The 21047-nt window shown below is 40.1% G+C and overlaps 4 protein-coding genes across 17 annotated transcripts; 2 read left to right on the top strand and 2 right to left on the bottom strand.

Annotated features, from left to right (window-relative positions):
- Window positions 1–4353: 4353 nt before the first annotated feature.
- rps25 (ribosomal protein S25) lies at window positions 4354–6705 on the bottom strand. Its single transcript, XM_042415051.1, has 5 exons — window positions 6624–6705; window positions 6001–6090; window positions 5719–5902; window positions 4532–4630; window positions 4354–4419 (listed from the first exon to the last, which is right to left on the bottom strand). Exons 1-4 carry the CDS (start codon window positions 6624–6626, stop codon window positions 4536–4538), a joined length of 372 nt encoding a protein of 123 aa, XP_042270985.1. The 5' UTR covers window positions 6627–6705; the 3' UTR covers window positions 4354–4419; window positions 4532–4535.
- Window positions 6706–6901: 196 nt separating this feature from the next.
- trappc4 (trafficking protein particle complex subunit 4) lies at window positions 6902–10502 on the top strand. Its single transcript, XM_042415050.1, has 5 exons — window positions 6902–7130; window positions 8286–8460; window positions 9380–9483; window positions 9638–9764; window positions 10229–10502. Exons 1-5 carry the CDS (start codon window positions 6917–6919, stop codon window positions 10305–10307), a joined length of 699 nt encoding a protein of 232 aa, XP_042270984.1. The 5' UTR covers window positions 6902–6916; the 3' UTR covers window positions 10308–10502.
- Window positions 10503–10583: 81 nt separating this feature from the next.
- slc37a4a (solute carrier family 37 member 4a) lies at window positions 10584–18096 on the bottom strand. 12 transcript variants are annotated; one of them, XM_042415046.1, is made up of 10 exons: window positions 16549–16803; window positions 15388–15454; window positions 14922–15292; window positions 14527–14759; window positions 13060–13303; window positions 12528–12686; window positions 12370–12455; window positions 11748–11861; window positions 11512–11650; window positions 10584–11290 (listed from the first exon to the last, which is right to left on the bottom strand). In XM_042415046.1, exons 3-10 carry the CDS (start codon window positions 15067–15069, stop codon window positions 11124–11126), a joined length of 1290 nt encoding a protein of 429 aa, XP_042270980.1. In that variant the 5' UTR covers window positions 15070–15292; window positions 15388–15454; window positions 16549–16803; the 3' UTR covers window positions 10584–11123. The 12 variants fall into 12 exon arrangements, with proteins under 12 accessions (XP_042270980.1, XP_042270982.1, XP_042270981.1 ...); XM_042415048.1 differs by having other exon boundaries at window positions 15400–15454; XM_042415047.1 differs by lacking the exon at window positions 16549–16803 and adding an exon at window positions 15785–16326.
- On the top strand, window positions 16901–21026 carry cfap45 (cilia and flagella associated protein 45). 3 transcript variants are annotated; one of them, XM_042415036.1, is made up of 13 exons: window positions 16901–16919; window positions 17254–17300; window positions 17499–17606; window positions 18102–18208; window positions 18412–18556; window positions 18641–18811; window positions 18947–19125; window positions 19269–19398; window positions 19529–19675; window positions 19865–19978; window positions 20102–20295; window positions 20394–20618; window positions 20719–21026. In XM_042415036.1, the coding sequence occupies exons 2-13, from the start codon at window positions 17298–17300 to the stop codon at window positions 20777–20779; spliced, it is 1584 nt and encodes a 527-aa protein (XP_042270970.1). In that variant the 5' UTR covers window positions 16901–16919; window positions 17254–17297; the 3' UTR covers window positions 20780–21026. The 3 variants fall into 3 exon arrangements, with proteins under 3 accessions (XP_042270970.1, XP_042270969.1, XP_042270968.1); XM_042415035.1 differs by having other exon boundaries at window positions 16912–16981; XM_042415034.1 differs by lacking the exon at window positions 16901–16919 and having other exon boundaries at window positions 17017–17300.
- Window positions 21027–21047: the final 21 nt, after the last annotated feature.

Genomic DNA, 21047 nt, shown 5'->3' with positions numbered 1-21047 from the left:
TGTGTGTGTATATGAGAGAGAGAGAGAGAGAGAGAGAGAGAGAGAGAGAGAAACAGAGAGAGAAGGGGGAGGAAAAGCTTTAACCTCTCTCACAGACACTGAGAGAGGGAGGGAGAGAGAGAGAGAGAAACCATCCACAACGAACAGAGGCAGTTGTTTGTCATGCATACTAGTGAGTCACTTTCACTGCCCGACCCAGGGCTCGATGCAGTCCAGTCTAATTTGAGACTTCGGTCATGGCTCTCAACATGAAGCTAAGCTGGTCTTTCAGATAGCTCCTCTGTGTGACAGGCAGCAGGACGAGCAGACCTTGAAGAGGGCAGTTAGTAAGTCAGAGGAGACGGACAGAAAACAAAGACTATTAATAGGAGGGAGGGAGGGAGGGATGTTGCAGCTGTTAAAATGGAAATTTAATTATTCCAGTTCAAAAATACAAATTATTTTCCACTTTGTTTATGTACGGTAGGTAAACAAATATCAGTAATTTGAGGTCATCCTCCGATATCCCTAAAATACAGATAATCTGGTAACATTTTACTTAAATCCTCCTACTTAGCATTTATAAGCAGTATATAAATAGTTAATAAAGAGTTTATATGACACAATAATGTATTTGTAAGCAAATATTTCTGGTGTATAAACAGATAATGGATGACAATATACTAAAACACAGTTGTAATAATATAAAATATGTCTTCATAGGAGAAGGTATAACAGTTGTATAGTTGTATACATTAATAAACACTTCCGATGTTCTTATATCTGCATATAACTACATTAGTAGTAGTGTGTTATAAACTATTTATTCAATGTTTATATACAGTTTATAAATGCAAAATAAGGGGCTTTAAGTGTAACTGATATTCCAGATTATTAACATACACCTTTACTTTAATGTCATGTAAGACTGTAGGAGTGTTTTCAAATGATACTCCATTTATTATAAAACATGTATATACATATATATACTGCATATATACAGAAGTTTGTGTGTACTCTTCCTTAATTAACACCCTTCTCAAACTTAATTTTAGGAATTGGCCCTATGAGATTTTCAGTGGGGCAAATACTGACACAGTCTATGATGAATTGATTGACACTCACTGCTGATGATGTTGGTGATGTTAAAGAGTCCTGAAGCTACATGATTAAACTGCACACCGGAGAAGACATAACAGTAGCGAACAGAAACAAAACATCTGTGCGTTTCAACGCTGTGCTCAAGAATAGAAAGTGAAAAAATAGAATTAACGAAGCATTCTGACATGCATGCACAAATACTTACACACACACACACAGCAGCTCGGCTCTCTGTTTTCTCTTTGCTTAAACATTTTTTTACCTTTATTCGACGTTATGAAACGTTTTGCTGCTGCACACCCACACAGAGTTATTCTGGCTGATTAGACTTATGCTCAGTTTGAAGGCGGAGCTGTTATGAATTACATGAAGTCACTGGACCCTATGAACTAATGAGATATGATCATGGTGTTAATTCGTCCTGACTTAACAGGTGCAACAAGGCTCTCAGAAGAGAGACGTCAACCAAACTCAGACCCTACACGCCCACCAAGTCCTCAGAAGAGTATTAATCAGGCACAAACAGTAGATGAGTAGTCTCTTCAAAAATGTGATTTTAAATGCTCTGCACACCCATTGTCCACCCACACAGGTGGATTTACTTACTTTGGTTAATTAGAGCTCTTTCTGTGTGAGTGTGTTTGACTGACATCTCCCTTGCTCCCCCACCCACCTTCAACCTGAGCAGCTGATAAATGAAAACATCTGTGTGGGTGCACAGGGCCTTTAAAAATGTGTTGTATTTATAAGTAGATTAATACAGAAATTGACAGATTCCATTGATTTTCAGTGAAGCAGTGGGGAAAATACTAAAGCTTCTGACCACAATCACTGATTGCTGTTATATTTTCTTTTATATGTTTTTTAAAAAAAAAAGTCAAACTTGATTACAAACGCTGATTGCACTCCACAAAATTATAGGAGTGTGCACTATTTGAGCACTACATAGTTGTTCTTACTGCACCGTGATGTGTTATTCAGTGGAGGAACACATGCTTGTGCCTAATAAATCAAACACCACTCACTTCTTTGCTTCAATATGCGACAGACCAGGCATAAAAGGCAAACCTCAGAAAATAATGCTAAACAGGATTCAGTTCGGCGGACAGTTCATAGAACCAATATTTTAGTGTGTTGTATTGTTACAGACAAGCCACTGGTGAGGTAAATCAGCGAGAAGTCACCTTCACTGAAACAGGCGGTGTTGTTTGTGTTCCTGCAGGCGGGGGCTGGAGGAGTTGAGGGGTGGTGCATCTGTCAGTGGCGTGCGTCCCGCAGTTGCTGCTTGAGGTAGTGCTGTGTTGTGACAAAGGGACGTCTGACAGCATCCATCACAAGACTCCTGCGTGCCCGCATGCCCCCGTGCAAACATCTGACAGCGAAGATAGCTTCTTCATTTCATGCTATTTCTTATCAATATCTCATAACCTTCCACTGCCTGTGGCTTTTAACAGATAAATGGAGAGCTTAAATGATGAATCTCTTGCACCACGTTGGAAATGCTCCATCTTGAACTGAAAGCAAGATCATTTGAGTCAGAATGTCGCTTTGCATTTACTGGATGACAACACTTGGTTCATGGTGTAGGAGCAGAACTGAGGACTTTCATTGTCAAGTATGCTGATGAGTTATTGAACGCAACACACTTAGTGAGGTGTGAGTACATTCAGCAGCACCGCACTCATTCCTAGTGTGTGCTGTTACACCAACACTGTTTTGGTGAATAAGTGAAATTAAAACGAGGAACCTTTAACAAACCAAGGCACCTTGATTTTAGTGGAATCCATTTGTTGTCGTTTGGAAAGTGTTACATCGCTGTCAGGTCCAACTAGTGACTCCTCCCTTGTTTTTTTTCCTAGACATTTTGCAACCACTTTCCATTTTCCACATTTTTGGGCATATTTCTGCACTGGCCAAAAATAAGACTTATGTGTATTATTGCCCACAGGGAAATTTATCATTTCCATTTCAAGGGGAACTCTGCTGATTCTACATAAAAAGGTCAGTGTAGTCATGGTGAGCACTACTGTCTGGAAATAGCAGTATAACGTCCTCTGTGAGTCTAGAAGAGCTTTATGTCTGAATCCCAGTCAGAACATAAAACACTGCACACAATGATCAGTAGATGGGAGAAGGGCTCAAACCATGAAGAGTGGTCTGATGTATTCTCATTGTCAAGTAAAATGTTTTCATGTAATCAGTACCGAATACTTCAGAGGTCACAACACACACCTCAGTTTCTCAACAAATGTAGCCTCAACATATCTCTCATGTGCAAGAAATTTGAGGAGGTGGGAACTTATTTTCTCTTAATATGGTAATGCTTTGTGGTTGCCTGTTTCTGGAAAAATATTTAAAAAGAGCATTGCACAATCTTGCTCTATGAAATTAAATTGGAACCTGTTTTTTTTTTTGTTGGGATTCTCGCCAGGTCGTCACAGGATACTCTTGTAGAGTAACTGCTGTTTCTAACTAGATGATGTATTTTGTTCCACTGGATTAAAGACAAACCCCCCAACAGTGTAACAGTGGTACAGAGAATTATACAAGGTTTTACCAGTAGAAAGCCTGTCTGCTACTTTAAAGGGGAATGACTTGTATTTCTTAAAAGTCTGGCAGTTTTAGTTCATTTACCATCATGAAATTTCAGATTTACTGCAGAGTGGAGTAACTTTCAGAGTCAATTCAACCTCATAAAAGTTGGAATAAATTGAATTGAAATTCTTTTTGAGTATTTTTTCTTTCCTCTCCTCTTTCTATAAAAACTAGTGTCCTAATACAGAAACATGGTTGATCTTGTTTTTGTGTTACACTAGTCTTGTAATATATGCTGTTAATGTTGTTACATGCCTGTGCTTCTTGATTTAGGTGCTGTCATGATTGTTTTTGGGTTTTTTGTAGTTTTGTTTAAAATAAATAAATAAAATATCAATAAAACATTGAACCTCACAGATCAGTCCTAAGATGACAACAGTAATCAGCTGTCGTTGTTGTGACACTTTTGGTCTTAATAGCCTAAAATCTTTGATGATATATTTTTAATTTGTCACTTTAAATCACTCTCCTGATCTATGTATTTATTTAGTCATTTGGGTAAATAGTTTGCTGTATAAATAAAGTCTGAAATGTTTTCTTGGCTGAAATTTCTTCAACATTATACCTAACTAAATCATAAATTAAAAAAAATCTTATGACATTCACACACCTGGTTGATATAAATGACCATAACAGCAGGTTACTGACAGTGAAAAAAAGAGAATATACAGGTCAAGCTTTGTCTTTACATTTTTATTCACCTTTCATTACAAACAGCTCATCACAGGAAACAAACAGGAGAACCTGAAAGAGAAAAAATAAACTGTAGGTCAGTGAATGTAGGTAAGAAAAGACAAAAAAAAAGCCAACAACCAAGATAACAAAATTCATGCAGGTGGATTTTCTGCTGTTGTACCTGATTAGGATTTCTCTGCTGCTGCCTCCTCATCTCCGCCCTTGGTGTTACGTGTGTAAATCAGCTGTGCTCTGTGTTTGGACACCAGTTTGATCATGCCTGAAAGACAAAACGGGATAATATTCTGTCAGCATCTTATCACTCATTATTTTTGCTCCACACATTCACATGAACCATTCCATGTTTGTTTCTCTTAGTCGGCTCTCAATACAGCTCACTTAACCAGTGACAAACTGGTATACATGTGAACTGAAGCTTCTTCTGCTACACTGAAATCTTAATACATTACAACACAAAACAGACATTTTGACAGACAGCAAACTGCAAACCTCTTGATTGTTGCAGATGACAGATTTCATACAGAAAAATACAGAAAGATCATTCTGATTGTCAGATATCTAAGTTGTTTGCTTGACATCTGATGGGATGCAAGAATGTACAGTATAATTTAACTATTTTGAAATTGAAACCATCGCTTTCATCTAACAATTATTTTTATACTTTGTAGAGGAGTCTAAGTGATTTCAAAAGAAATGACAAAAACTGTCACAGCTGTGCTGTTAAAGTGAAGTTAGCAGCAGTCACATTGCACTCCACTGTCACTTTGAACAACTGATAGAGCTGCAACAAAAGCATTTTGACGGGGATGCGCAGGCCTTTATATATGACAGCCAACAAGCAGTGCTGATGGCTGCAGGGCCTATTGATGGCCAAGAAAACACTCAAGTTCTCACCTCCCTTCTAATATCAACTTCTCCCTGGATACACTTTGAGGTAATAAATAATTGGTCTGAAACATATGCAGACATCTAAATTTCCTGCTTGTTTGGCTAAAATTCCACCATTGTACTAAATGACCAACAACTTAATAGCCTATCAATCAGGACTCTGATAATGAGTATACAATGTCCACAAAAGTGCACACGTACTTTGTAAAGAATCAAACACTATATTCTGCACAGCTATAAATACTTTTTATCTAAATAAAATGCAATATTACAGGGTATCCACATCTTACCCACACTATCATTGAGTCTATACAGATCTGGAAATAACAGGCGTGTTAAAGTACCAGCACACCACACCTCAAAAATTATTGACACAAATAACATTTCATTCAGATGCAGATACTTCATTCGATCCAGCGAGCAGCATTTGGGGCTATGAACAGAGGAGGTGAAGTTCACCTTTGGCGAGCAGCTCCTGAAGAGCGTTCCTGGCCAGGGAGCCACGGATCTTCAGCCTCTCAGAAACAACAGCTGGGGTGATGAGTTTGTAGTTGGGAACTTCTTTGTACAGCTTGTCGTAGGTCGCCTTGTCGAAGAGGACCAGGTTGTTGAGCTTGTCCCTCACTTTTCCCTTGGACCACTTCTGCTCAGAAATCAGAGAGAAACGTGGCTTCAGTGTTTGGGGAAAGACAAGAGGCCACACCAAACGATTGAGGGCTGATGCTATATGTACATGCGTACCTTCTTCTTGGCTTTGCCTCCAGACTTGTTGACTGGGTCCTTGTCCTTTTTGGACTTCCCGGTGTCCTTCTTCTTGTCTTGCTTAGGAGGCTAGAAACAGGGCAGCAGGTTACAATCTTTTACCACATGCTTCAGGGTTTGTTAAACAAACACTCTACTTTAGTAACATTATTAAGACAAAAATGTCCGGCTAGTGGGCAGACGCCTGCAGGAGCTCCGGCCGGCATGTGGCGGCCTTGTCTACGTCTTCGGAGCGATTCAAGCCTCATTATTAGCATGGCCGCTTATTATCATCATAATAAAAGTTTATCAGAACGAGCGTTATGTCTACATGTGAATATATATTTAGTATTTCTGTGAACTTATGAATGACAACTGTACTCTGCCCGTTATCTGGCAGCACTATGCAGCATGAAAGCATGGTGGAGTTAGCAAGCGAGCTAACCAGCCGCTAAATGACTAAAATTTCACAGTTGCTCGCTACATCCACACACTTTTATCACAGTGTATAAAACATACATCCCCTTCGCCATTTATTCCGAATGATTAGGGCTCGAGATGATTTACAAAAACACATAAAATGTTAGTTTTCCTTCAACAAAACGCGTCGTAACTATCCTCACCATGTTTCCTCGTCAAGATGTCGGAGCGAAAGGAAGTTCACCCGTGCAAAAGCCCCTTAGACAACCTGTACATCGGAAATGGATTAGGGAATTATGGGAAATTGAGTTTTCCTGTGTTTTCACGTTTTCTGGTCATGATACTTATTTTCAGATCACCAAAACTATTGCGCACCAGTTGTTCTACTATAATTGAGGGGGGAAATACAAATACTAACATTAATAAAAACTCAAAATGACCAAGTGAGCAGATTTAGATTTTTCCTGTCTTTTGTTAAAACTACACTTGTAGTCACATGACACATTTCGTGTCAGCTGGGCAGGACGTTGCAAAGATGGTGATCTTCAGTGTGTTTGTAGTTAACAAGGCTGGAGGTTTAATTTACCAATATGACAACTATGTCCCGAGAGCAGAGGTCGAGAAAACGTTTAGTCATCCTCTAGATTTGGTGCTCAAGCACCACGATGAAAAAGTCGTCGTGTCGTTTGGACAGCGAGACGGAATCAGAGGTAACTTAACATCACGGCTACAGCGGCGATTGTCAGTGACCACATGACAATATATAACATCTCAGATTAGTTAGCTAGACTAAACAAGCGAAAACAAATATATTAATAATCTGACTAATTGTCTGTGCAAATTTATTAATTAGATCGCACTATTTTGAACTACGTTGAAGTTCGCTTCCGATTCGATGTTAAGGGGAACAGAAATAATGATATTCAGCGGCTGATTCTCTCTTTTTTCACCACTTACACTCATAAAAAAGCGTTAGACACCATAGCAAAAAGCCTTAAAGCTGTTTAAACCCACTTTCAGATTTGTGAAACCTTCATTTTGTTTATGAAAACAGAAAAAGGGGCGATTTCACTGATATTTCCCCATCCAGACTACATTAGACCAGGTCCAAATCAAAAACCACTATACTTTGACTTGTCAAATCTGGACAAGATTATTGACAATAAGATTTGACAAGTCCATAATCTCAATCAAGGTTTTTGATCTGGACCTGGTCTAATGTGGTCTGGATGGAGAAAAAAAAGCAGTGAAATTGCCCCTCTTTCTGTTTTCAAAAGAAAGGTTTTACAAATCTGAAACTGTGTTTTAATGAGTCTCTCGAGTCACCTTGTTAATCTAGTCCAGGTTTGACAGGTCTAAGTACAGTGGTTTTTGATCTGGACCTGGTCACAATGCAGTGAAATCGCCTTTTTTTCTGTTTTCATAAGCAAAATGAAGGTATCACAAATCTAAAAGTGGGTTTAAACAGCTTGAAGGCTTTTTTGCTACGATGTCTAACACTTTTTCACAAGTGTAAGTGGTGAAAAAAGTGGAGAATCAGCCACAATATTTATGTTTCCTATAACTTTCCCCTTAACTTTGATCTTAACCCTGAATCGAAAGCTCAGCGTCGTGTATTTTGAATGGTTACTCATGGTCTGACTTAACTAACTAAATACTGAATCATTCTACCAAGAATTTATAGTCTGTCTGATATAGCATGATACTTTGTTTTGCACGTCTAGGGACGTTTCTGTACTGTAGTGTGGGTGTTTGACCTTTAGGCTGCATGCCTTTTTAAAATTTATTGATGTTATATAGATGTATTTTCAGAAACAAAAGTGCTGTTGCTATTGCCTCATATAAATTTCTGTTGTCATCCCCAGTGGGCCATGCAGTGCTCTCCATCAATGGAGTCGATGTGCTTGGAAAGAATACAGCAGATGGAAAGGACATCCTTGAATACTTAAAAGATCCCTCAAATTATCCAGTGTCTATTCGATTTGGACGGGCCCGACTAAGCTCCAATGAGAAGCTGATGCTGGCGTCCATGTTCCACTCGTAAGTCATCTCCTGGTTTCACATTTAGCAGAAGGGAGCCAAGTCTGCCAGGTTTTAGTCTGAGTGTTGGCAAGCATCCACTCTGCTGAATAGTTACAAAGCAAGACACTAAATTCACCACTTCTTTACCGTCCTGTGGAGGTGGGCCAAGGAGACAGAATACTTCTTTCATACATTTTGATATTTTCAAGTGTTTTTATTTCCTGTGGTAATAGTAATATCCTGTTTGAAAGTGAGAGGGCTCTACATCTCAAACTAGAGATACACCAAATACTGATTAGATACACTTTTTTCCCAACGTAAAAATCGGTGTGTCTTTGTTTGGAAGTGATTGGGATGTGTACAGTAACACAGGTATGTAAGTATACATCCTTCCTTACTTTAAAGCCTGTGGAAATTTGTTTTGAAATAGTAAAAATGTATATATGATATCAAAGTGTCTAATTAAACATCCCCAAAAATCAGAGTGAAAATAAACATTCATAACTATTAGAAAACCTAGTATAAAAACAGCTAAATTTGCTGTTTTGATCTCCTACCACTGGCAGGTACTGTGAGTTCGGTGGTGCTTGGTTTTGGCTCATCTGTTTCTCATCCATTTTCTCATATTACAATATCAAGAAAGTTTTATCAAAAACTTAAATGACAATATTTCGAATTTGGATTGAAACTAATTTCTAATACTTTTTAGATGCTTACTATTATGTAAATAAGACTCTAAATTACATAGTTTGAAGGCTATTGTGGATTTGGGTTTCCGGTGGCTTTAAAGTGGATTATGTTGCTCTAGAGGGTTTATGAAATTGCTTTGATGATGAGAGCCGATGCTGCATTCTCTGTCCTCTGTGTCCACTGATCAGTATCATTGGATTCCTGTCAAATATATTAACCTGCTTGTCTTTGTGGGGGTTTTTTCCAGGTTGTTTGCTATAGGATCACAGCTGTCCCCTGAAGTTGGCAGTTCGGGGATCGAGATGCTAGAAACGGACGTCTTTAAACTCCACTGCTTCCAGACTCTGACAGGTCAGTGCTGTAAATGAAAGTCATCGTTGGTGCAACAAAAACGGAGGAAGTAATTTTGTTGTAAACCATAAAACCCCCCCTAGTCAAACAAGCCTCATTTACTTACCTTATGTTTAGTTTTAACTGAAAATCTTCTCCATCTCTGTTCTTTCAGGGATTAAGTTCATCGTGCTGGCAGACCCTCGACAATCTGGCATTGATGCACTGCTGAGGAAGATTTATGAGATCTATTCAGATTTTGCTCTCAAGAACCCGTTTTATTCTCTTGAAATGCCAATCAGGTAATAATCACATCTGACAAAAGCATGACGTTCTCCATCTTTTATGTTTTTATGTCTTAAAATTAGTACATTAGTCGATTACTGCTTAGTCGATCGACAGGAAATTCATTGTCAACTATTTTGATAAACAGTTTATCATTTTAAATAACTTTTTAAGAAAAAATGCTAAAATTCTCTGGTTCCAGCTGCTTAAATGTGAATATTTTCTGTTTTCTTTAGTTCTCTGTTATAGGAAACTGAATATCTTTGGGTTGCGGACTGTTGGTCGGCATAAAACGACATTTTAGGTTGCATCTTGGGCTTTAGGAAACTGTGATCAACATTTTTCATCATTTTTTGCTATTTTATAGTCACAACGATTAATTGAGAAAATAATCTACAGACATTTGTTTACAAATCAGGTATCCAGCGTTGTGTCCTCTGATGTCACTGTAAATATCTGATTTTGATATTTCTCTTTCCAGGTGTGAACTCTTTGATCAGAATCTGAAGAGTGCATTGGAGATCGCAGAGAAAGCTGGTAACTTTGGAGCTGGATCTTGAGCAAAAGAAGATGAGACAGAATCTGCTGAAACGTGGTCATTTCTAACCACAACCACTGACTTTATATGACTGTGGATGAAGTGCAGGTGTTGAGGGGAAAAAACACAGTGCATATATGTTGGACTGGGAATTAACACATTGTAAATACTTAATGTTTTGTAAATATGAAAGATTAAACTCGCGTATGTATTTAAAGGTCTCATATCTTGTTTGTTTTTGGCTGCATGTGTATGAAATCGCTGTGATCAAACTGTTGTGAAAAAAAAACAGTGAAAATGAATGAAAAAAGAGTAACAACATGGTATCATTTATTAAGGCCTTGGACGGCTTTCTTCAAAAAAAGAGGAGCATCTTATAAGTCTTTTAATTTGATTTATGATTCATAATTACAAAGTTATTTTACAAAAGATACTGTACAGCAACCAGTACCAAAAACCAGTTTCTAGTTTTGTTCTATTATCATTAAAACTTCAGCGGCCTTCAGGAAGGAAACAGTTCTCTAGTTGTGTTTTTGCCACATTTCATTGCACCGCATGTCATACATAATGTGAAGTCATTTACATTCCCTTGTTGAATTATTAATGTACTTTGTACAGACTGGGAATACAGTATGTAGAGAAGCACCATACACAACTTTCTGATGAATAAGTCATCAACATTTCTGAGCTTCGTTTACACTTATGCCCTGTATGACTGACTGAGAAAATACTGTGGTATAAAAAAAAAAAAAAAAAAAATCAAGAAGAAAAATATGAAAATACAATGATGACTCAAAATATTCAGCTTCCTCTGAAAACTGAGGTGTGATGATATATTTTAGTCTGCCCTTTTGGACACGTGACCCATCTTGGTTTTGATGTTGCGCAGCAGGAAGAATCCAACAGCGGTGACGCCGCAGATGATCTCTGCTACCCAGAAGGCCATTTCCCAGCCGTGGTGCTTGGCGATTGTGCTGAATGGAAGCCCAGAAAGGAAGCCACCAACTGAGGAGAAAACACATGGATCAATTATCCACTCCAATGATTATACAGTATTTCCTCATTATTCCAGGCCAGTCTGCAGTAGTATCTAACAATTCATAACTAAAGACTACTGGTATGAAATTACTGCAGTTTTAGTATAAAGGCATTACTGTGCTGTATGTCAGGCTCCATATTTATGATTCATAATATCATATTTCTGAAATGAAAACCAGTCCACTTACTGTTGGCCATTAGGGCCACAATGGCATGTGACGTCCCACAGTAGTTGGACGGGGCGCTCTCATTGGCTATAACGCCAAACAATGCTATTGGTCCATAGGAGGAGAAACCAAAAACAGCACCCAAGACAATAATCCACATCTAAACGTGCAGTTAAAGAGAGTCGTTTAGAGATACATCCAGAGGGTGATATGCAGTGTGCTGAATTAATGAATCTGCAGTTATTATTTTTAGATACCTTCGGACTGTCTGGAGTGACTGTGACTCTGAACAGATACATGGACACAAACATGCCAGCCATCATGATGATCAGGATGAAATGGCGAGGGTTGCCATAGATTCTCATGCCTTGCTGTAAAAAAAAAAACAGGATGCATAAATGCATAAAGAGAAATTGGTTTTGCTGGCTATATGGGGTAGCAGAATCACATAAAAACAAAGATCTGGCTTAGTTATGAATGAACTTGAAACTGGATGCTGACTGGTCACACGCAGATTGTGTGTAAAAGGTCAGTCTGCAGTCTGTTATACCAATAAATATGAGTGAAAAGGAACTAAACTGGAGTAGAAACAGATGCTAAAAATGATTGCAAATTGTAAAAGCCATTCCTATTACCAGCTGGTTGTAGCAAATCAGTGAGGTTAGTTTTGGAGCAAAAAGATCATCATGGAAACACATTTTCAGACAGATTATAGCTTCATATATACACTAAACTTAATTTTGCACAAGATGAAAGCAAACAATCCGTTGGGACAATTAGTGTTCTTTTGCCATTACACATTATAACCCAAATAAAAACCAAACAGATGAATAGATTTGATTGTTCTGCCATATTGTTGGGAGAAGAATGCAAACTCACTTTGGCCACCGCCTTGTCAGAGAAGTAACCTGCTGCGAGACTGCCCAACAGACCTCCAACCTCCAGAGCACTCATGTATGAGCTACCTATGAAGAAGAATATAGTGACTCACAAGAAACAATCAGACAATGAAACTGAACACATTTCTTCTTCCATACCCATAAGTGTAGACTGGCCCTTGTCCTGAATGAGAAACAGCTGGCCCCAGTCGGTGCAGGCCGTCTTCACCCCGAACACCACCAGGTAGGACACAGAGAGCAGCCACAGGTAGGGTGACAGCAGGAACTCGGACAGGGTGCTTTCATCGCTGGAGGCTTCTGAACAGGAAGCAGGCAGAAGATCAGTCCTGTTTGACCAACATCTTTATGTATACAAAGCGATGAGTGCAACATAACATCCCCATGAGAAAGGTGTAGTTGGGTGGGATTTCTACTTATAATCAGATGCCACACATGCTGGTTTTTATCACTTTGCCTGCGCATGAGCTAGATGCAGCTCACACAAGTGGCATGTGAGGGGCACACTGGGTACAGAGTCCACAGAGTCACCGACCTTTAGTCACAAGAGGCACATGCTGTACGAAAACACACAAATCTAGACAATGCACAGTTGTGTGTTGACTGTCAAAAACTAGACCCTGATTGAAATTAAAATGAAGAATTATTGTGAATCATTCAAAGCCAGTCTCACTTCCTTTGCTTTTCTTGGCTGCTGCCTCTACATTGGGCAGCCCCACGTCCTTAGGCTCGTTCTTGATGACCAGCAGGCAGACAAAGGAGACCACCACGCAAACCATTCCAGAGACCGACAGGATCGTCCTCCAGCTGTAGCTCTGGGCCAGCACTGAGGCGATGATGGGGCCCAAGCTGCCAGCCAGATTCATGCTGCAGGAGAGAATGGCCCACCATGTCCCGAACTGAGAGGGCTCGAACCACTGACGGCAGAGAATAATAATGGCATGAATAATGACATGAAATCATGGCAGACCTGACAGGAAGTGTCATTATCTCAGCTTTGATATACAAGATAATTGAACCAGTGTAGTGTTCTGAATTGACAGCAGGTAATAAATGAATGACAGGTGAGGAGAAAGAACTTTTTACATCAAGTACAAAACATATATTATAACACTGGTTTATTTATTGGGTTTAACACATTTTTTCCTTCACCTAAAAATAGTCTATGATGGTTGTCACTTGGATTGGTCTCAATGGTAGCATTGTTAATAATTCATGTAGTTTACAAAGCTATTAAAGGCCCTGAAAACATATTTTCTTTATCTGCTTTGAACACACAACTTTCTGTCCAATCTGATCAGGATTTAGCAGAATTTAGATGTAAATGCGTTGACAGTTGTGAGGTTGTTTTCAAGTGTTAAATTCCTAATAAATAATGCCAAAAGGCATTCCTCTCTGAACTTTTACTTTAATGGTTGCTTTTCCAGTCAAGAATATTTAATGTTGTATTTGAAACCAAGTTTTCAGGGTCTTTAAAGAGGAGTACAGTATGTTTGGGAGCACCGGGTGACTTTGTTAACAAATATAGGCCAGTTCCTTTTCAAGACTCTAATATGACTAATATTGTTAGAATATTGGCTATTAATTATTGTTAACAATATGGAGCTACTTACAAAACAATATTTATTCTTCTGTATTTGAGGTGTCCTTTCCTATGGAAATCTTTCTCATTTGGTTAAAATGACATCTTCCCTAAAGTCCTACAGAGCACGTTTTTAAAAAGACTGTCATAGTTTTATAACTTGGTTTTATGTCATAACATAACTTTAACAGAGTACCTGTGTCTTAAATCATTTTTAGGTAGAGGTCATCAGTTAGACCTTGTCCTCTCCCTGCACATTCATTTCCATTGTTATATGCAGGTTATTTGTTTGATTTTGAACTGTGCAAATAAACAAAACCCTATGAGGACTATGTGTAATTTTATCAGTGCCCAGTTACATATTTATACTTTAACTCCTTATTTTTGTGTATTTAATGTGTCTCATTGGGGTTGTACTTCTACCTATAACTGAATCCAGTGTATAGTGTGTGTTCCTCGGTTAATGACAGGATGTATTATGCTTCCTATTTGTTCTTTAAAACATAAATAAAAACTAAACATCTAGAATCAGACATCAGACTATTGCAGCACTGATACCTTGCGCAGCACCCTGCCACAGGGAGGCCAGCCAAGACCCTGGCCAAGGCCGTTGAGAAACCACAGGCCAGAGAAGACGGCTACAGTGGAGGACCAGGAGAAAACCACGTTGATGCCTCCCACCATGAACAAGCCAATGGAGAAGAGCCAGCGGGCACTGACCTGGTCTGAAAGCACGCCGCTGATGAACTTACTGATAGCGTAGGCCAAAGACTGACTGCTGGTGATCATGCCTGAACAAAGGGAGGGGAAGAGAGGAGTATACACAGAGCAGATGAAACCACATGCAGTCTTGTTGAAAGATATAGCTCCAAGCAGCCTTCAGGTTATGTTATAAAAACATGACAGCACGATGCATGCAAAACATCATGAAATGAATACAAAGTGTCTCATACCCAGGTCATCTTTATCCAGCGTAATCTCTTGCATTACAGAAGGCATCACAAAGGAGAAAGTCTTTCTGTTAAAGTAGTACAGCGTGTAGCCAACAAACATGGCTAAAAATATAGTGCCTCTGTAGTATCCGTAACTTGCCGTAGCCATGACTGCAGATTTATTCCCACAAAAATGGAGAAAAATAAAAGACAATCCAGAGGAGAGAGCAAACTCCTGCCGTTTGACAGACCTCTGCTGCCTGTGACAGTGAACTTTGCTTCAGGATTCACAGTGTGGAAGCAGCTGGTTACAAGTGGAGAGGTGTTTGCAATCAGTAGGCAGGGTTAATGGTCAACTTCTCTACCCTGAAGTGGATTTCATCTGCCATGTGCTTCAGGCCAGCCGGAGGGGTTGTGAAGAGAATGCAATCATTATTGATCAGTAGTTCCCTTTAGGCATTGATTTATATATAAAAAAGTGTCCTACTTTAACAATGACCTTGGCTGTCTCCTCCTCTGTTCTTGTTTGTCCATCTGGGATGTTGTGGAAGGAGCTGATGGGGTTAATAATTCACCAGGGTGTCCAATAGTCATCCAGACCAGGGGAAGGATCATCTCCAAGTGATCCATCACATAACAAGCAGAAAATAAGAGGAAAAAATGCAGATCCCAGTTTTGTAGTGTGTACAAAGATGCAGAAGAGAGATTAGTTGTGTTTCTGAAGGCAGATTGTTACTGTAAAATAGCTCAAGTCGTTCCCACCTTTCAAATAAGTGCAGGAAAAGCACAGATTTTACCTCTACAGTGGTCTATACTTCACAGAGGGTGACAGGCTATGAAAGTCGCAGCCTACATAACAGCCTTAAGTGCAAACAAGCAGCTACCTCTGTGTGTCCTTTTTTCTCTGCAGCACGGTTAACTTATCTACTCAGCAGTGTGGCGTGTTGGACATTCGCAAAGGAACTTTTAAATCTCAGTTTTCATTGTAGATCTGCTGATTTGTACGTTGTATTGTGAATCATGAATTATAATAAGTTTCCGCATCATGTGGACCAACTGGCGCCGCCCAGTTACTGATAGTGACTCTAATAATACATCCATTGCTACGAGCTACAGACCACACAGCATGGATATAGGCTATTATAAGTTCTTACTATTATATTACATTTTTACTATACGTCCATGCAATACAGCCTCCAGCCTACAAGACACAAACATCGTGATGAAAACACACACACACACACGTTTTATCGACCGTGTTTATCGACGCTGTTGTTGTGACAGGCAGTTGTAACAGATAAGTAGCAAGTAACAACTAAATGTTAAGCGAACAATTTCCAATTCAACCTGTAGTAATTAGCCAAGTTAGCAACTTCAACTGACAATAAATGGGCGGTGCAGCACTGCGGCGACTGTTAACTTGAAAGTAAATGGATTTTACGTGTCTTGAGTTAAGTTAATAGTGAATTTCAAGCTAACGATTAAAGCTGAGGAGATGAACGTTAACCGCTTTCGTTTTTATTGTTGTTTTCTTGCTTGTTGGCATTTTGCTCGTAAAATTCAGTAAAATGTACGAATGATGCTCTTTTTCGCTGTTACTCTGTTAGCGGTATCTAGGTATAATGTCCACAACTGCGGAAACTGTTACCGATGTTGTGTCGAAGTTTGTTGCCCCCTCAAATATGTTCCCCTTCTGTTGGAATTGTGTTTTCCTCGCACCACGGCTGCGGTTGCGATTTTTTTTTCTAGTATGGCGAAGTCATGACCCGCCATACTCTGTCTCTGATTGGCTTACCGTGATATTCTTAATTTAACTCTAACCAATCCCACTCCTCATATCTAAACCTAACCAACCCAACCAACGAAGGCAACGGGTACTAGCCAATCAGAGGCAGAGTAGGGCGGGTCATGACTTCGCCATCCTAGGAAAAAAAAGATTTGCATCGCGCTTGGAGTTAGGACTTAGTTTATGGTTATTATTATGGTTAGGCGTAGAAGAGATAACTGGTCGGGGTTAAGGTAAGCTTGGGGTCAGGTTAAGCACCTCAGAGGACGGCTGGTTGGGGTTAGGGATAAGGCAGGTAAGGGGAAACACATATCGACGAGGAAACAGACTTCGATCCAACACCTGTTACTTCATAACCCCTCCTCCTGCCAGCTCGCGCATATGTTGCCAGGGCAACTGTCAACAAACATTTCCAAATTTTCAACAGATGCTTGCTAAATTGTGGCCACGTTTTATCCCCGATGTGATTAAATTTATAACAAAAAAATAGCTCGTATCATCAGTCTTTGAAACTTGTTTTGAAACAAAACAAAACAAAAAACTAGAAAAGTTATCTAACTTTTTCAGGCTTATTCATTCTCAGTTGCGCTGGACATCAGTATCCCAGGATCATGGTAAGTAACAATAGGTTGAAATAAAACAGAAATAGCATGTGTAGATTTGGATTAGACCATTGCTCACTGTACTTTTCATATAGTTAACCTGCCCACCTGTGAAATGCTGCAGTTTTATAGGCATTTCAGTGTAGTGATAATAGTAACTTAGTGTGAGCGGTTATGTGTTGACACATCTGGTGATGTTAACCCTTGCAGAGAGTGGGGTCCAGCTCCGCGACTTCAAGGAGCTCTTTCACCCGTCGGTACCGCACCCGGGCCCCCACCTCTGAGGTGGACGAGAGCCTGTTTGGGAGCGCCACACCGGTGAGTGTGTGTAATATAGCTGAAGTTAAAATGTGTTTTTTTTTTTTATTCCTACGATCAGCAATTTATTAGTTAGTTGACCATCGACAAGATATACAAATATTGATCTTCCATTTTATATACACTGTATTAGCATATATAAGGAGCGCTAATACTATAATAATAATAGTCGATGGAATGATATCAATCAAAAGCATAAATAAGCCATCAAAGAACCAAAGACGAACAAACAAATAAACAGAAACCACAGCAACAACAACAACAGAAAAAGGAAGGATTTTGAAGGAAGTGTTTTTTGAATTCCTATGGCATCACCAATGTCCCTGTGCTGATATCATCAGTTTGTGTCTTTGGTGTAATAGCAGTCCAATGTGCCCAGTTTTGAAAATCTGTCATAGAGAGTATTTTTATGCTGCTGCAAGGCTGGAGAGGATACATGTATGTACATATATGGGTTTGTGAGATTTTGCTAACCCTGTCCACAAATCATCACAGTCAGACAGACGTGGAAACTCAGCCTCCATGGCCAGGGATCCGCCCCTAAACAACCAACAAGGAGAGACTCTTCAAATCATCACCAAGGACCTCATTCGCAATCTCAAGTAGGCAAAAACTCACTCAGATTGTCTGTCAGTTTTTCTGTGCGTATGAAAAACAAATTCAAGTGGCTACATTTCAATTCAACTGTAAATTTGGAAAGTGGATGCTATGCTTATCAATAATTTACCCACATCCAATATCACAATATGATGATATGATTACAACACAGTCATTATGCAGTATTAAAACCAACCTGTTTTGTCAGAGTCCCATATAAGGATCCTTCTGGAGAGTCCATCATTCTACCATCAGCTGCATTTGAGCAGATCACCTCAACATCCCAGGTTCTCACCAAGGAGGAGAGGGAGGCCTTGAAGGCGGCTTATCAGAAGAAGAAAGACGAGGAAATTGTAGGAAACACTGAACACCTCCAATCACGCTAAAAATGTTGTTTAACTTGCAGATTGCCAATAACACAATAACCTCTCATCCAGAAAGCTGCAGAGGACAGGAAGCGTCAAATCTATGAGGCAGATCTGTCCCGTAAGAAGAACCCGGCGCTGACTGAGCTGGAGATAGAGGCCCGGGACCGAGCGCAGCGCTTGCTGGAGCGGGCCAATGCCCTCAGGATGGAGCAAGAGGAGGAGATTAAAAAGCTCAACAAGGTATGAAGCTGTACTGCGGATACACAAAAGTTTTTAAAATGTGCCTGAGAGAGAATCCTTCATTCACTGGCTGAACTGCTGAATTGTATGAGCAACGTTGTGTATCTACTGTGTGTGTGTTCATCGTTCCTACAGCTGATTCTGGGTGCTCAGTGCCAAGCCACACGCGATGCCCAGATCCAAGAGAAGAAACAGATCCAGACGGAGTTGACAGAGGAGGAGAAGCGTCTGGATGCCATGATGGAGGTGGAGCGCCGCAGGGCCTTGGAGACTGTGGAGCAGATTGATGAGCTGCGCAAACAACAGAGGATCAGGTGAAAGGACAAACACACAATTATATTCTCATTCACAGATTGATTTAAACATGACTTCCATTCTTGTCATAAGACATAGGTGATTGATGAGGTGCGGATGCAAAGATTTTTGTGAAGTTTTGTGTCTGTGGGTTATATTCCAGTGGAATGCAGCAAATTTACAACCAGATCCAGCAGCGTCGGGAGGACAGGCAACTGCAAGACGAGATGAAAGAGCAGGAGAGATACCAGATCCGAGAGAATCAGGAGAAAATGAACCTGGAGGATCTCCAGGTGCTGACACAAGGGGGAGACAACACTAACAGACACCCACTGAAAAATCAGTCACTTACATGCTGAGAGGGAAATCCAGTCATGTATACGTGTGTTTGGAGTATGTTTTTGACTGGCTGTCTTCTTCCAGGCTGTGGAGAAGAAGAAGGAGGAGCAACAGCGTCTGCAGCAGGAGATCATGCGCATCAACAATGAGACCTTGAGGGCTAAGGAGCAGAGGAGAGAGGCGGAGAAGCTGGCTGACAAGAGAGACATGGAATACATCAAAAACAAACTGGTCAGATAAAAAGCAAATGATCTCAACAGACCATCTCCATGGATATACAGCTAAACAAACAGTAATACTAGAACAGTTCATAACAGCCATCAGTGTTCAACATATTTCTGATTTATTCTACCATTCAAATATTGTTCACTTTTCCAAGTGTGTTTAAAAAAAAAAAAAGACATTTCATGACTCCTACAGGAGCGGGAGGCAGAACATGAAGAGCAGCAGAGGCAAATCAAGAAGGAGAAGGAGTTGGAGATTGCCAGGCTGAGGGCCCGGCAGGAGAAAGCTAAAGACTACAAGGCAGACCAGGTCAGGAATAAAACCACCTGTTGATTTTTAAAAGCCTTGCAAACCACATCTTACCCCAATTACAGATTACTAATGAATAAATTTGTATAATTTTGTGTGTGTGCCCGTCTGTGAATTTGGAAGGATGAGCTCCGTGCTCGGAGGAACCAAGAAATAGCTGACAGAGAATGGAGGAGAAAAGAGAAGGAGCTGGCTGCCAAGAAGGCGGAGGAGGAAGCGATGCTGAAGGCAGCTCGCGTGGAGCAGCTTCGCTGCAAAGAGCACTTCCTGTCCATCGAAGCTGGTAGAGAGAAGGCAGAGTTTGAGAGAGTGCTGAAGTAAGAAACTGTGGACACAACAACCTCAAGTCATAACTGGATAGTCTTCGTACTATCTTGCAAATTGAGCTGTAACATTCATTCATTTCTCCACACAGGGTGCAAAAGGAGACGATCGTCAAACTGAAAGAGGAGGAGGAAAAGCTGCGTCAGAAGGCGCTCCACCATTCCGAGGCCATCAGGCAGCAGGTGAAGGAACGTGAGCTCCTGGCTGTAGCCAAGCGCAGAGAGTTCTTCAAGGAGGCTGATCAGCTGAGTGAGGAGGCCCGGCAGAGACGTGTGCGCCTTGATGAGATCAAAGAGAAGAAGCTCAAGGAGCTCAAGTAAGTGCATGCAGGTTGATGGACCTTTTTTTGCGACTGACCTTGAGTCATTATGTATGTGTTAACAGAAAAAATGTGAAATGTGTTTGTCCATGTGCAGGGCTACAGGGCTCTCTGAAAAATACTGCAGCGAAGTGGAGAGGAAGGCCCGGGCTCTCTGATGCCCTCACAACTGGATTCAACCCTCATCTGACTCATATCCACATTCACATCAGCACTTAATGTAACATGAATGTAACATGAACATGTATAAGACTGTACCAATATGGTTATATTTCACTTAAATGATTGTTTTAGAAGCTTTTGATCATCACTACGTTCACATTTTGGTGGTTCATAATGTTTTAGGATGAATCTTGGTGTGCATATTGCAAAAAAACAAAATAAAGTGACTTGTTGAGACATTAATACTTCCTCCCAAACAGAGAC

This window comes from Thunnus maccoyii, chromosome 6 (assembly GCF_910596095.1).
Source record: "Thunnus maccoyii chromosome 6, fThuMac1.1, whole genome shotgun sequence".
Taxonomy (NCBI): Eukaryota; Metazoa; Chordata; class Actinopteri; order Scombriformes; family Scombridae; genus Thunnus; species Thunnus maccoyii.
Note: the sequence above shows the minus strand (reverse complement) of the source record. Positions and strands in the feature narration are given on the sequence as shown.

Excerpts from the sequence above, each read along its gene's own strand:
- rps25 (XM_042415051.1), bottom strand. Across the intron at positions 5,903-6,000 it reads GAGGCAAAGCCAAGAAGAAG|AAGTGGTCCAAGGGAAAAGT; the intron begins GTACGCATGTAC and ends ATTTCTGAGCAG. Across the intron at positions 4,631-5,718 it reads TCAGGAGCTGCTCGCCAAAG|GCATGATCAAACTGGTGTCC; the intron begins GTGAACTTCACC and ends TTTGTCTTTCAG.
- trappc4 (XM_042415050.1), top strand. The coding sequence starts at position 6,917 with ATGACACATTTCGTGTCAGCTGGGCAGGACGTTGCAAAGATGGTGATC. Across the intron at positions 7,131-8,285 it reads ACAGCGAGACGGAATCAGAG|TGGGCCATGCAGTGCTCTCC; the intron begins GTAACTTAACAT and ends TGTCATCCCCAG. Across the intron at positions 9,484-9,637 it reads CTGCTTCCAGACTCTGACAG|GGATTAAGTTCATCGTGCTG; the intron begins GTCAGTGCTGTA and ends CTGTTCTTTCAG.
- slc37a4a (XM_042415045.1), bottom strand. The coding sequence starts at position 15,069 with ATGGCTACGGCAAGTTACGGATACTACAGAGGCACTATATTTTTAGCC. Across the intron at positions 14,760-14,921 it reads GCTGGATAAAGATGACCTGG|GCATGATCACCAGCAGTCAG; the intron begins GTATGAGACACT and ends CCCTTTGTTCAG. Across the intron at positions 11,862-12,369 it reads CTGACAAGGCGGTGGCCAAA|CAAGGCATGAGAATCTATGG; the intron begins GTGAGTTTGCAT and ends TTTTTTTTACAG.
- cfap45 (XM_042415036.1), top strand. Across the intron at positions 17,607-18,101 it reads TGTTTGGGAGCGCCACACCG|TCAGACAGACGTGGAAACTC; the intron begins GTGAGTGTGTGT and ends AAATCATCACAG. Across the intron at positions 19,979-20,101 it reads AAGACTACAAGGCAGACCAG|GATGAGCTCCGTGCTCGGAG; the intron begins GTCAGGAATAAA and ends TGAATTTGGAAG.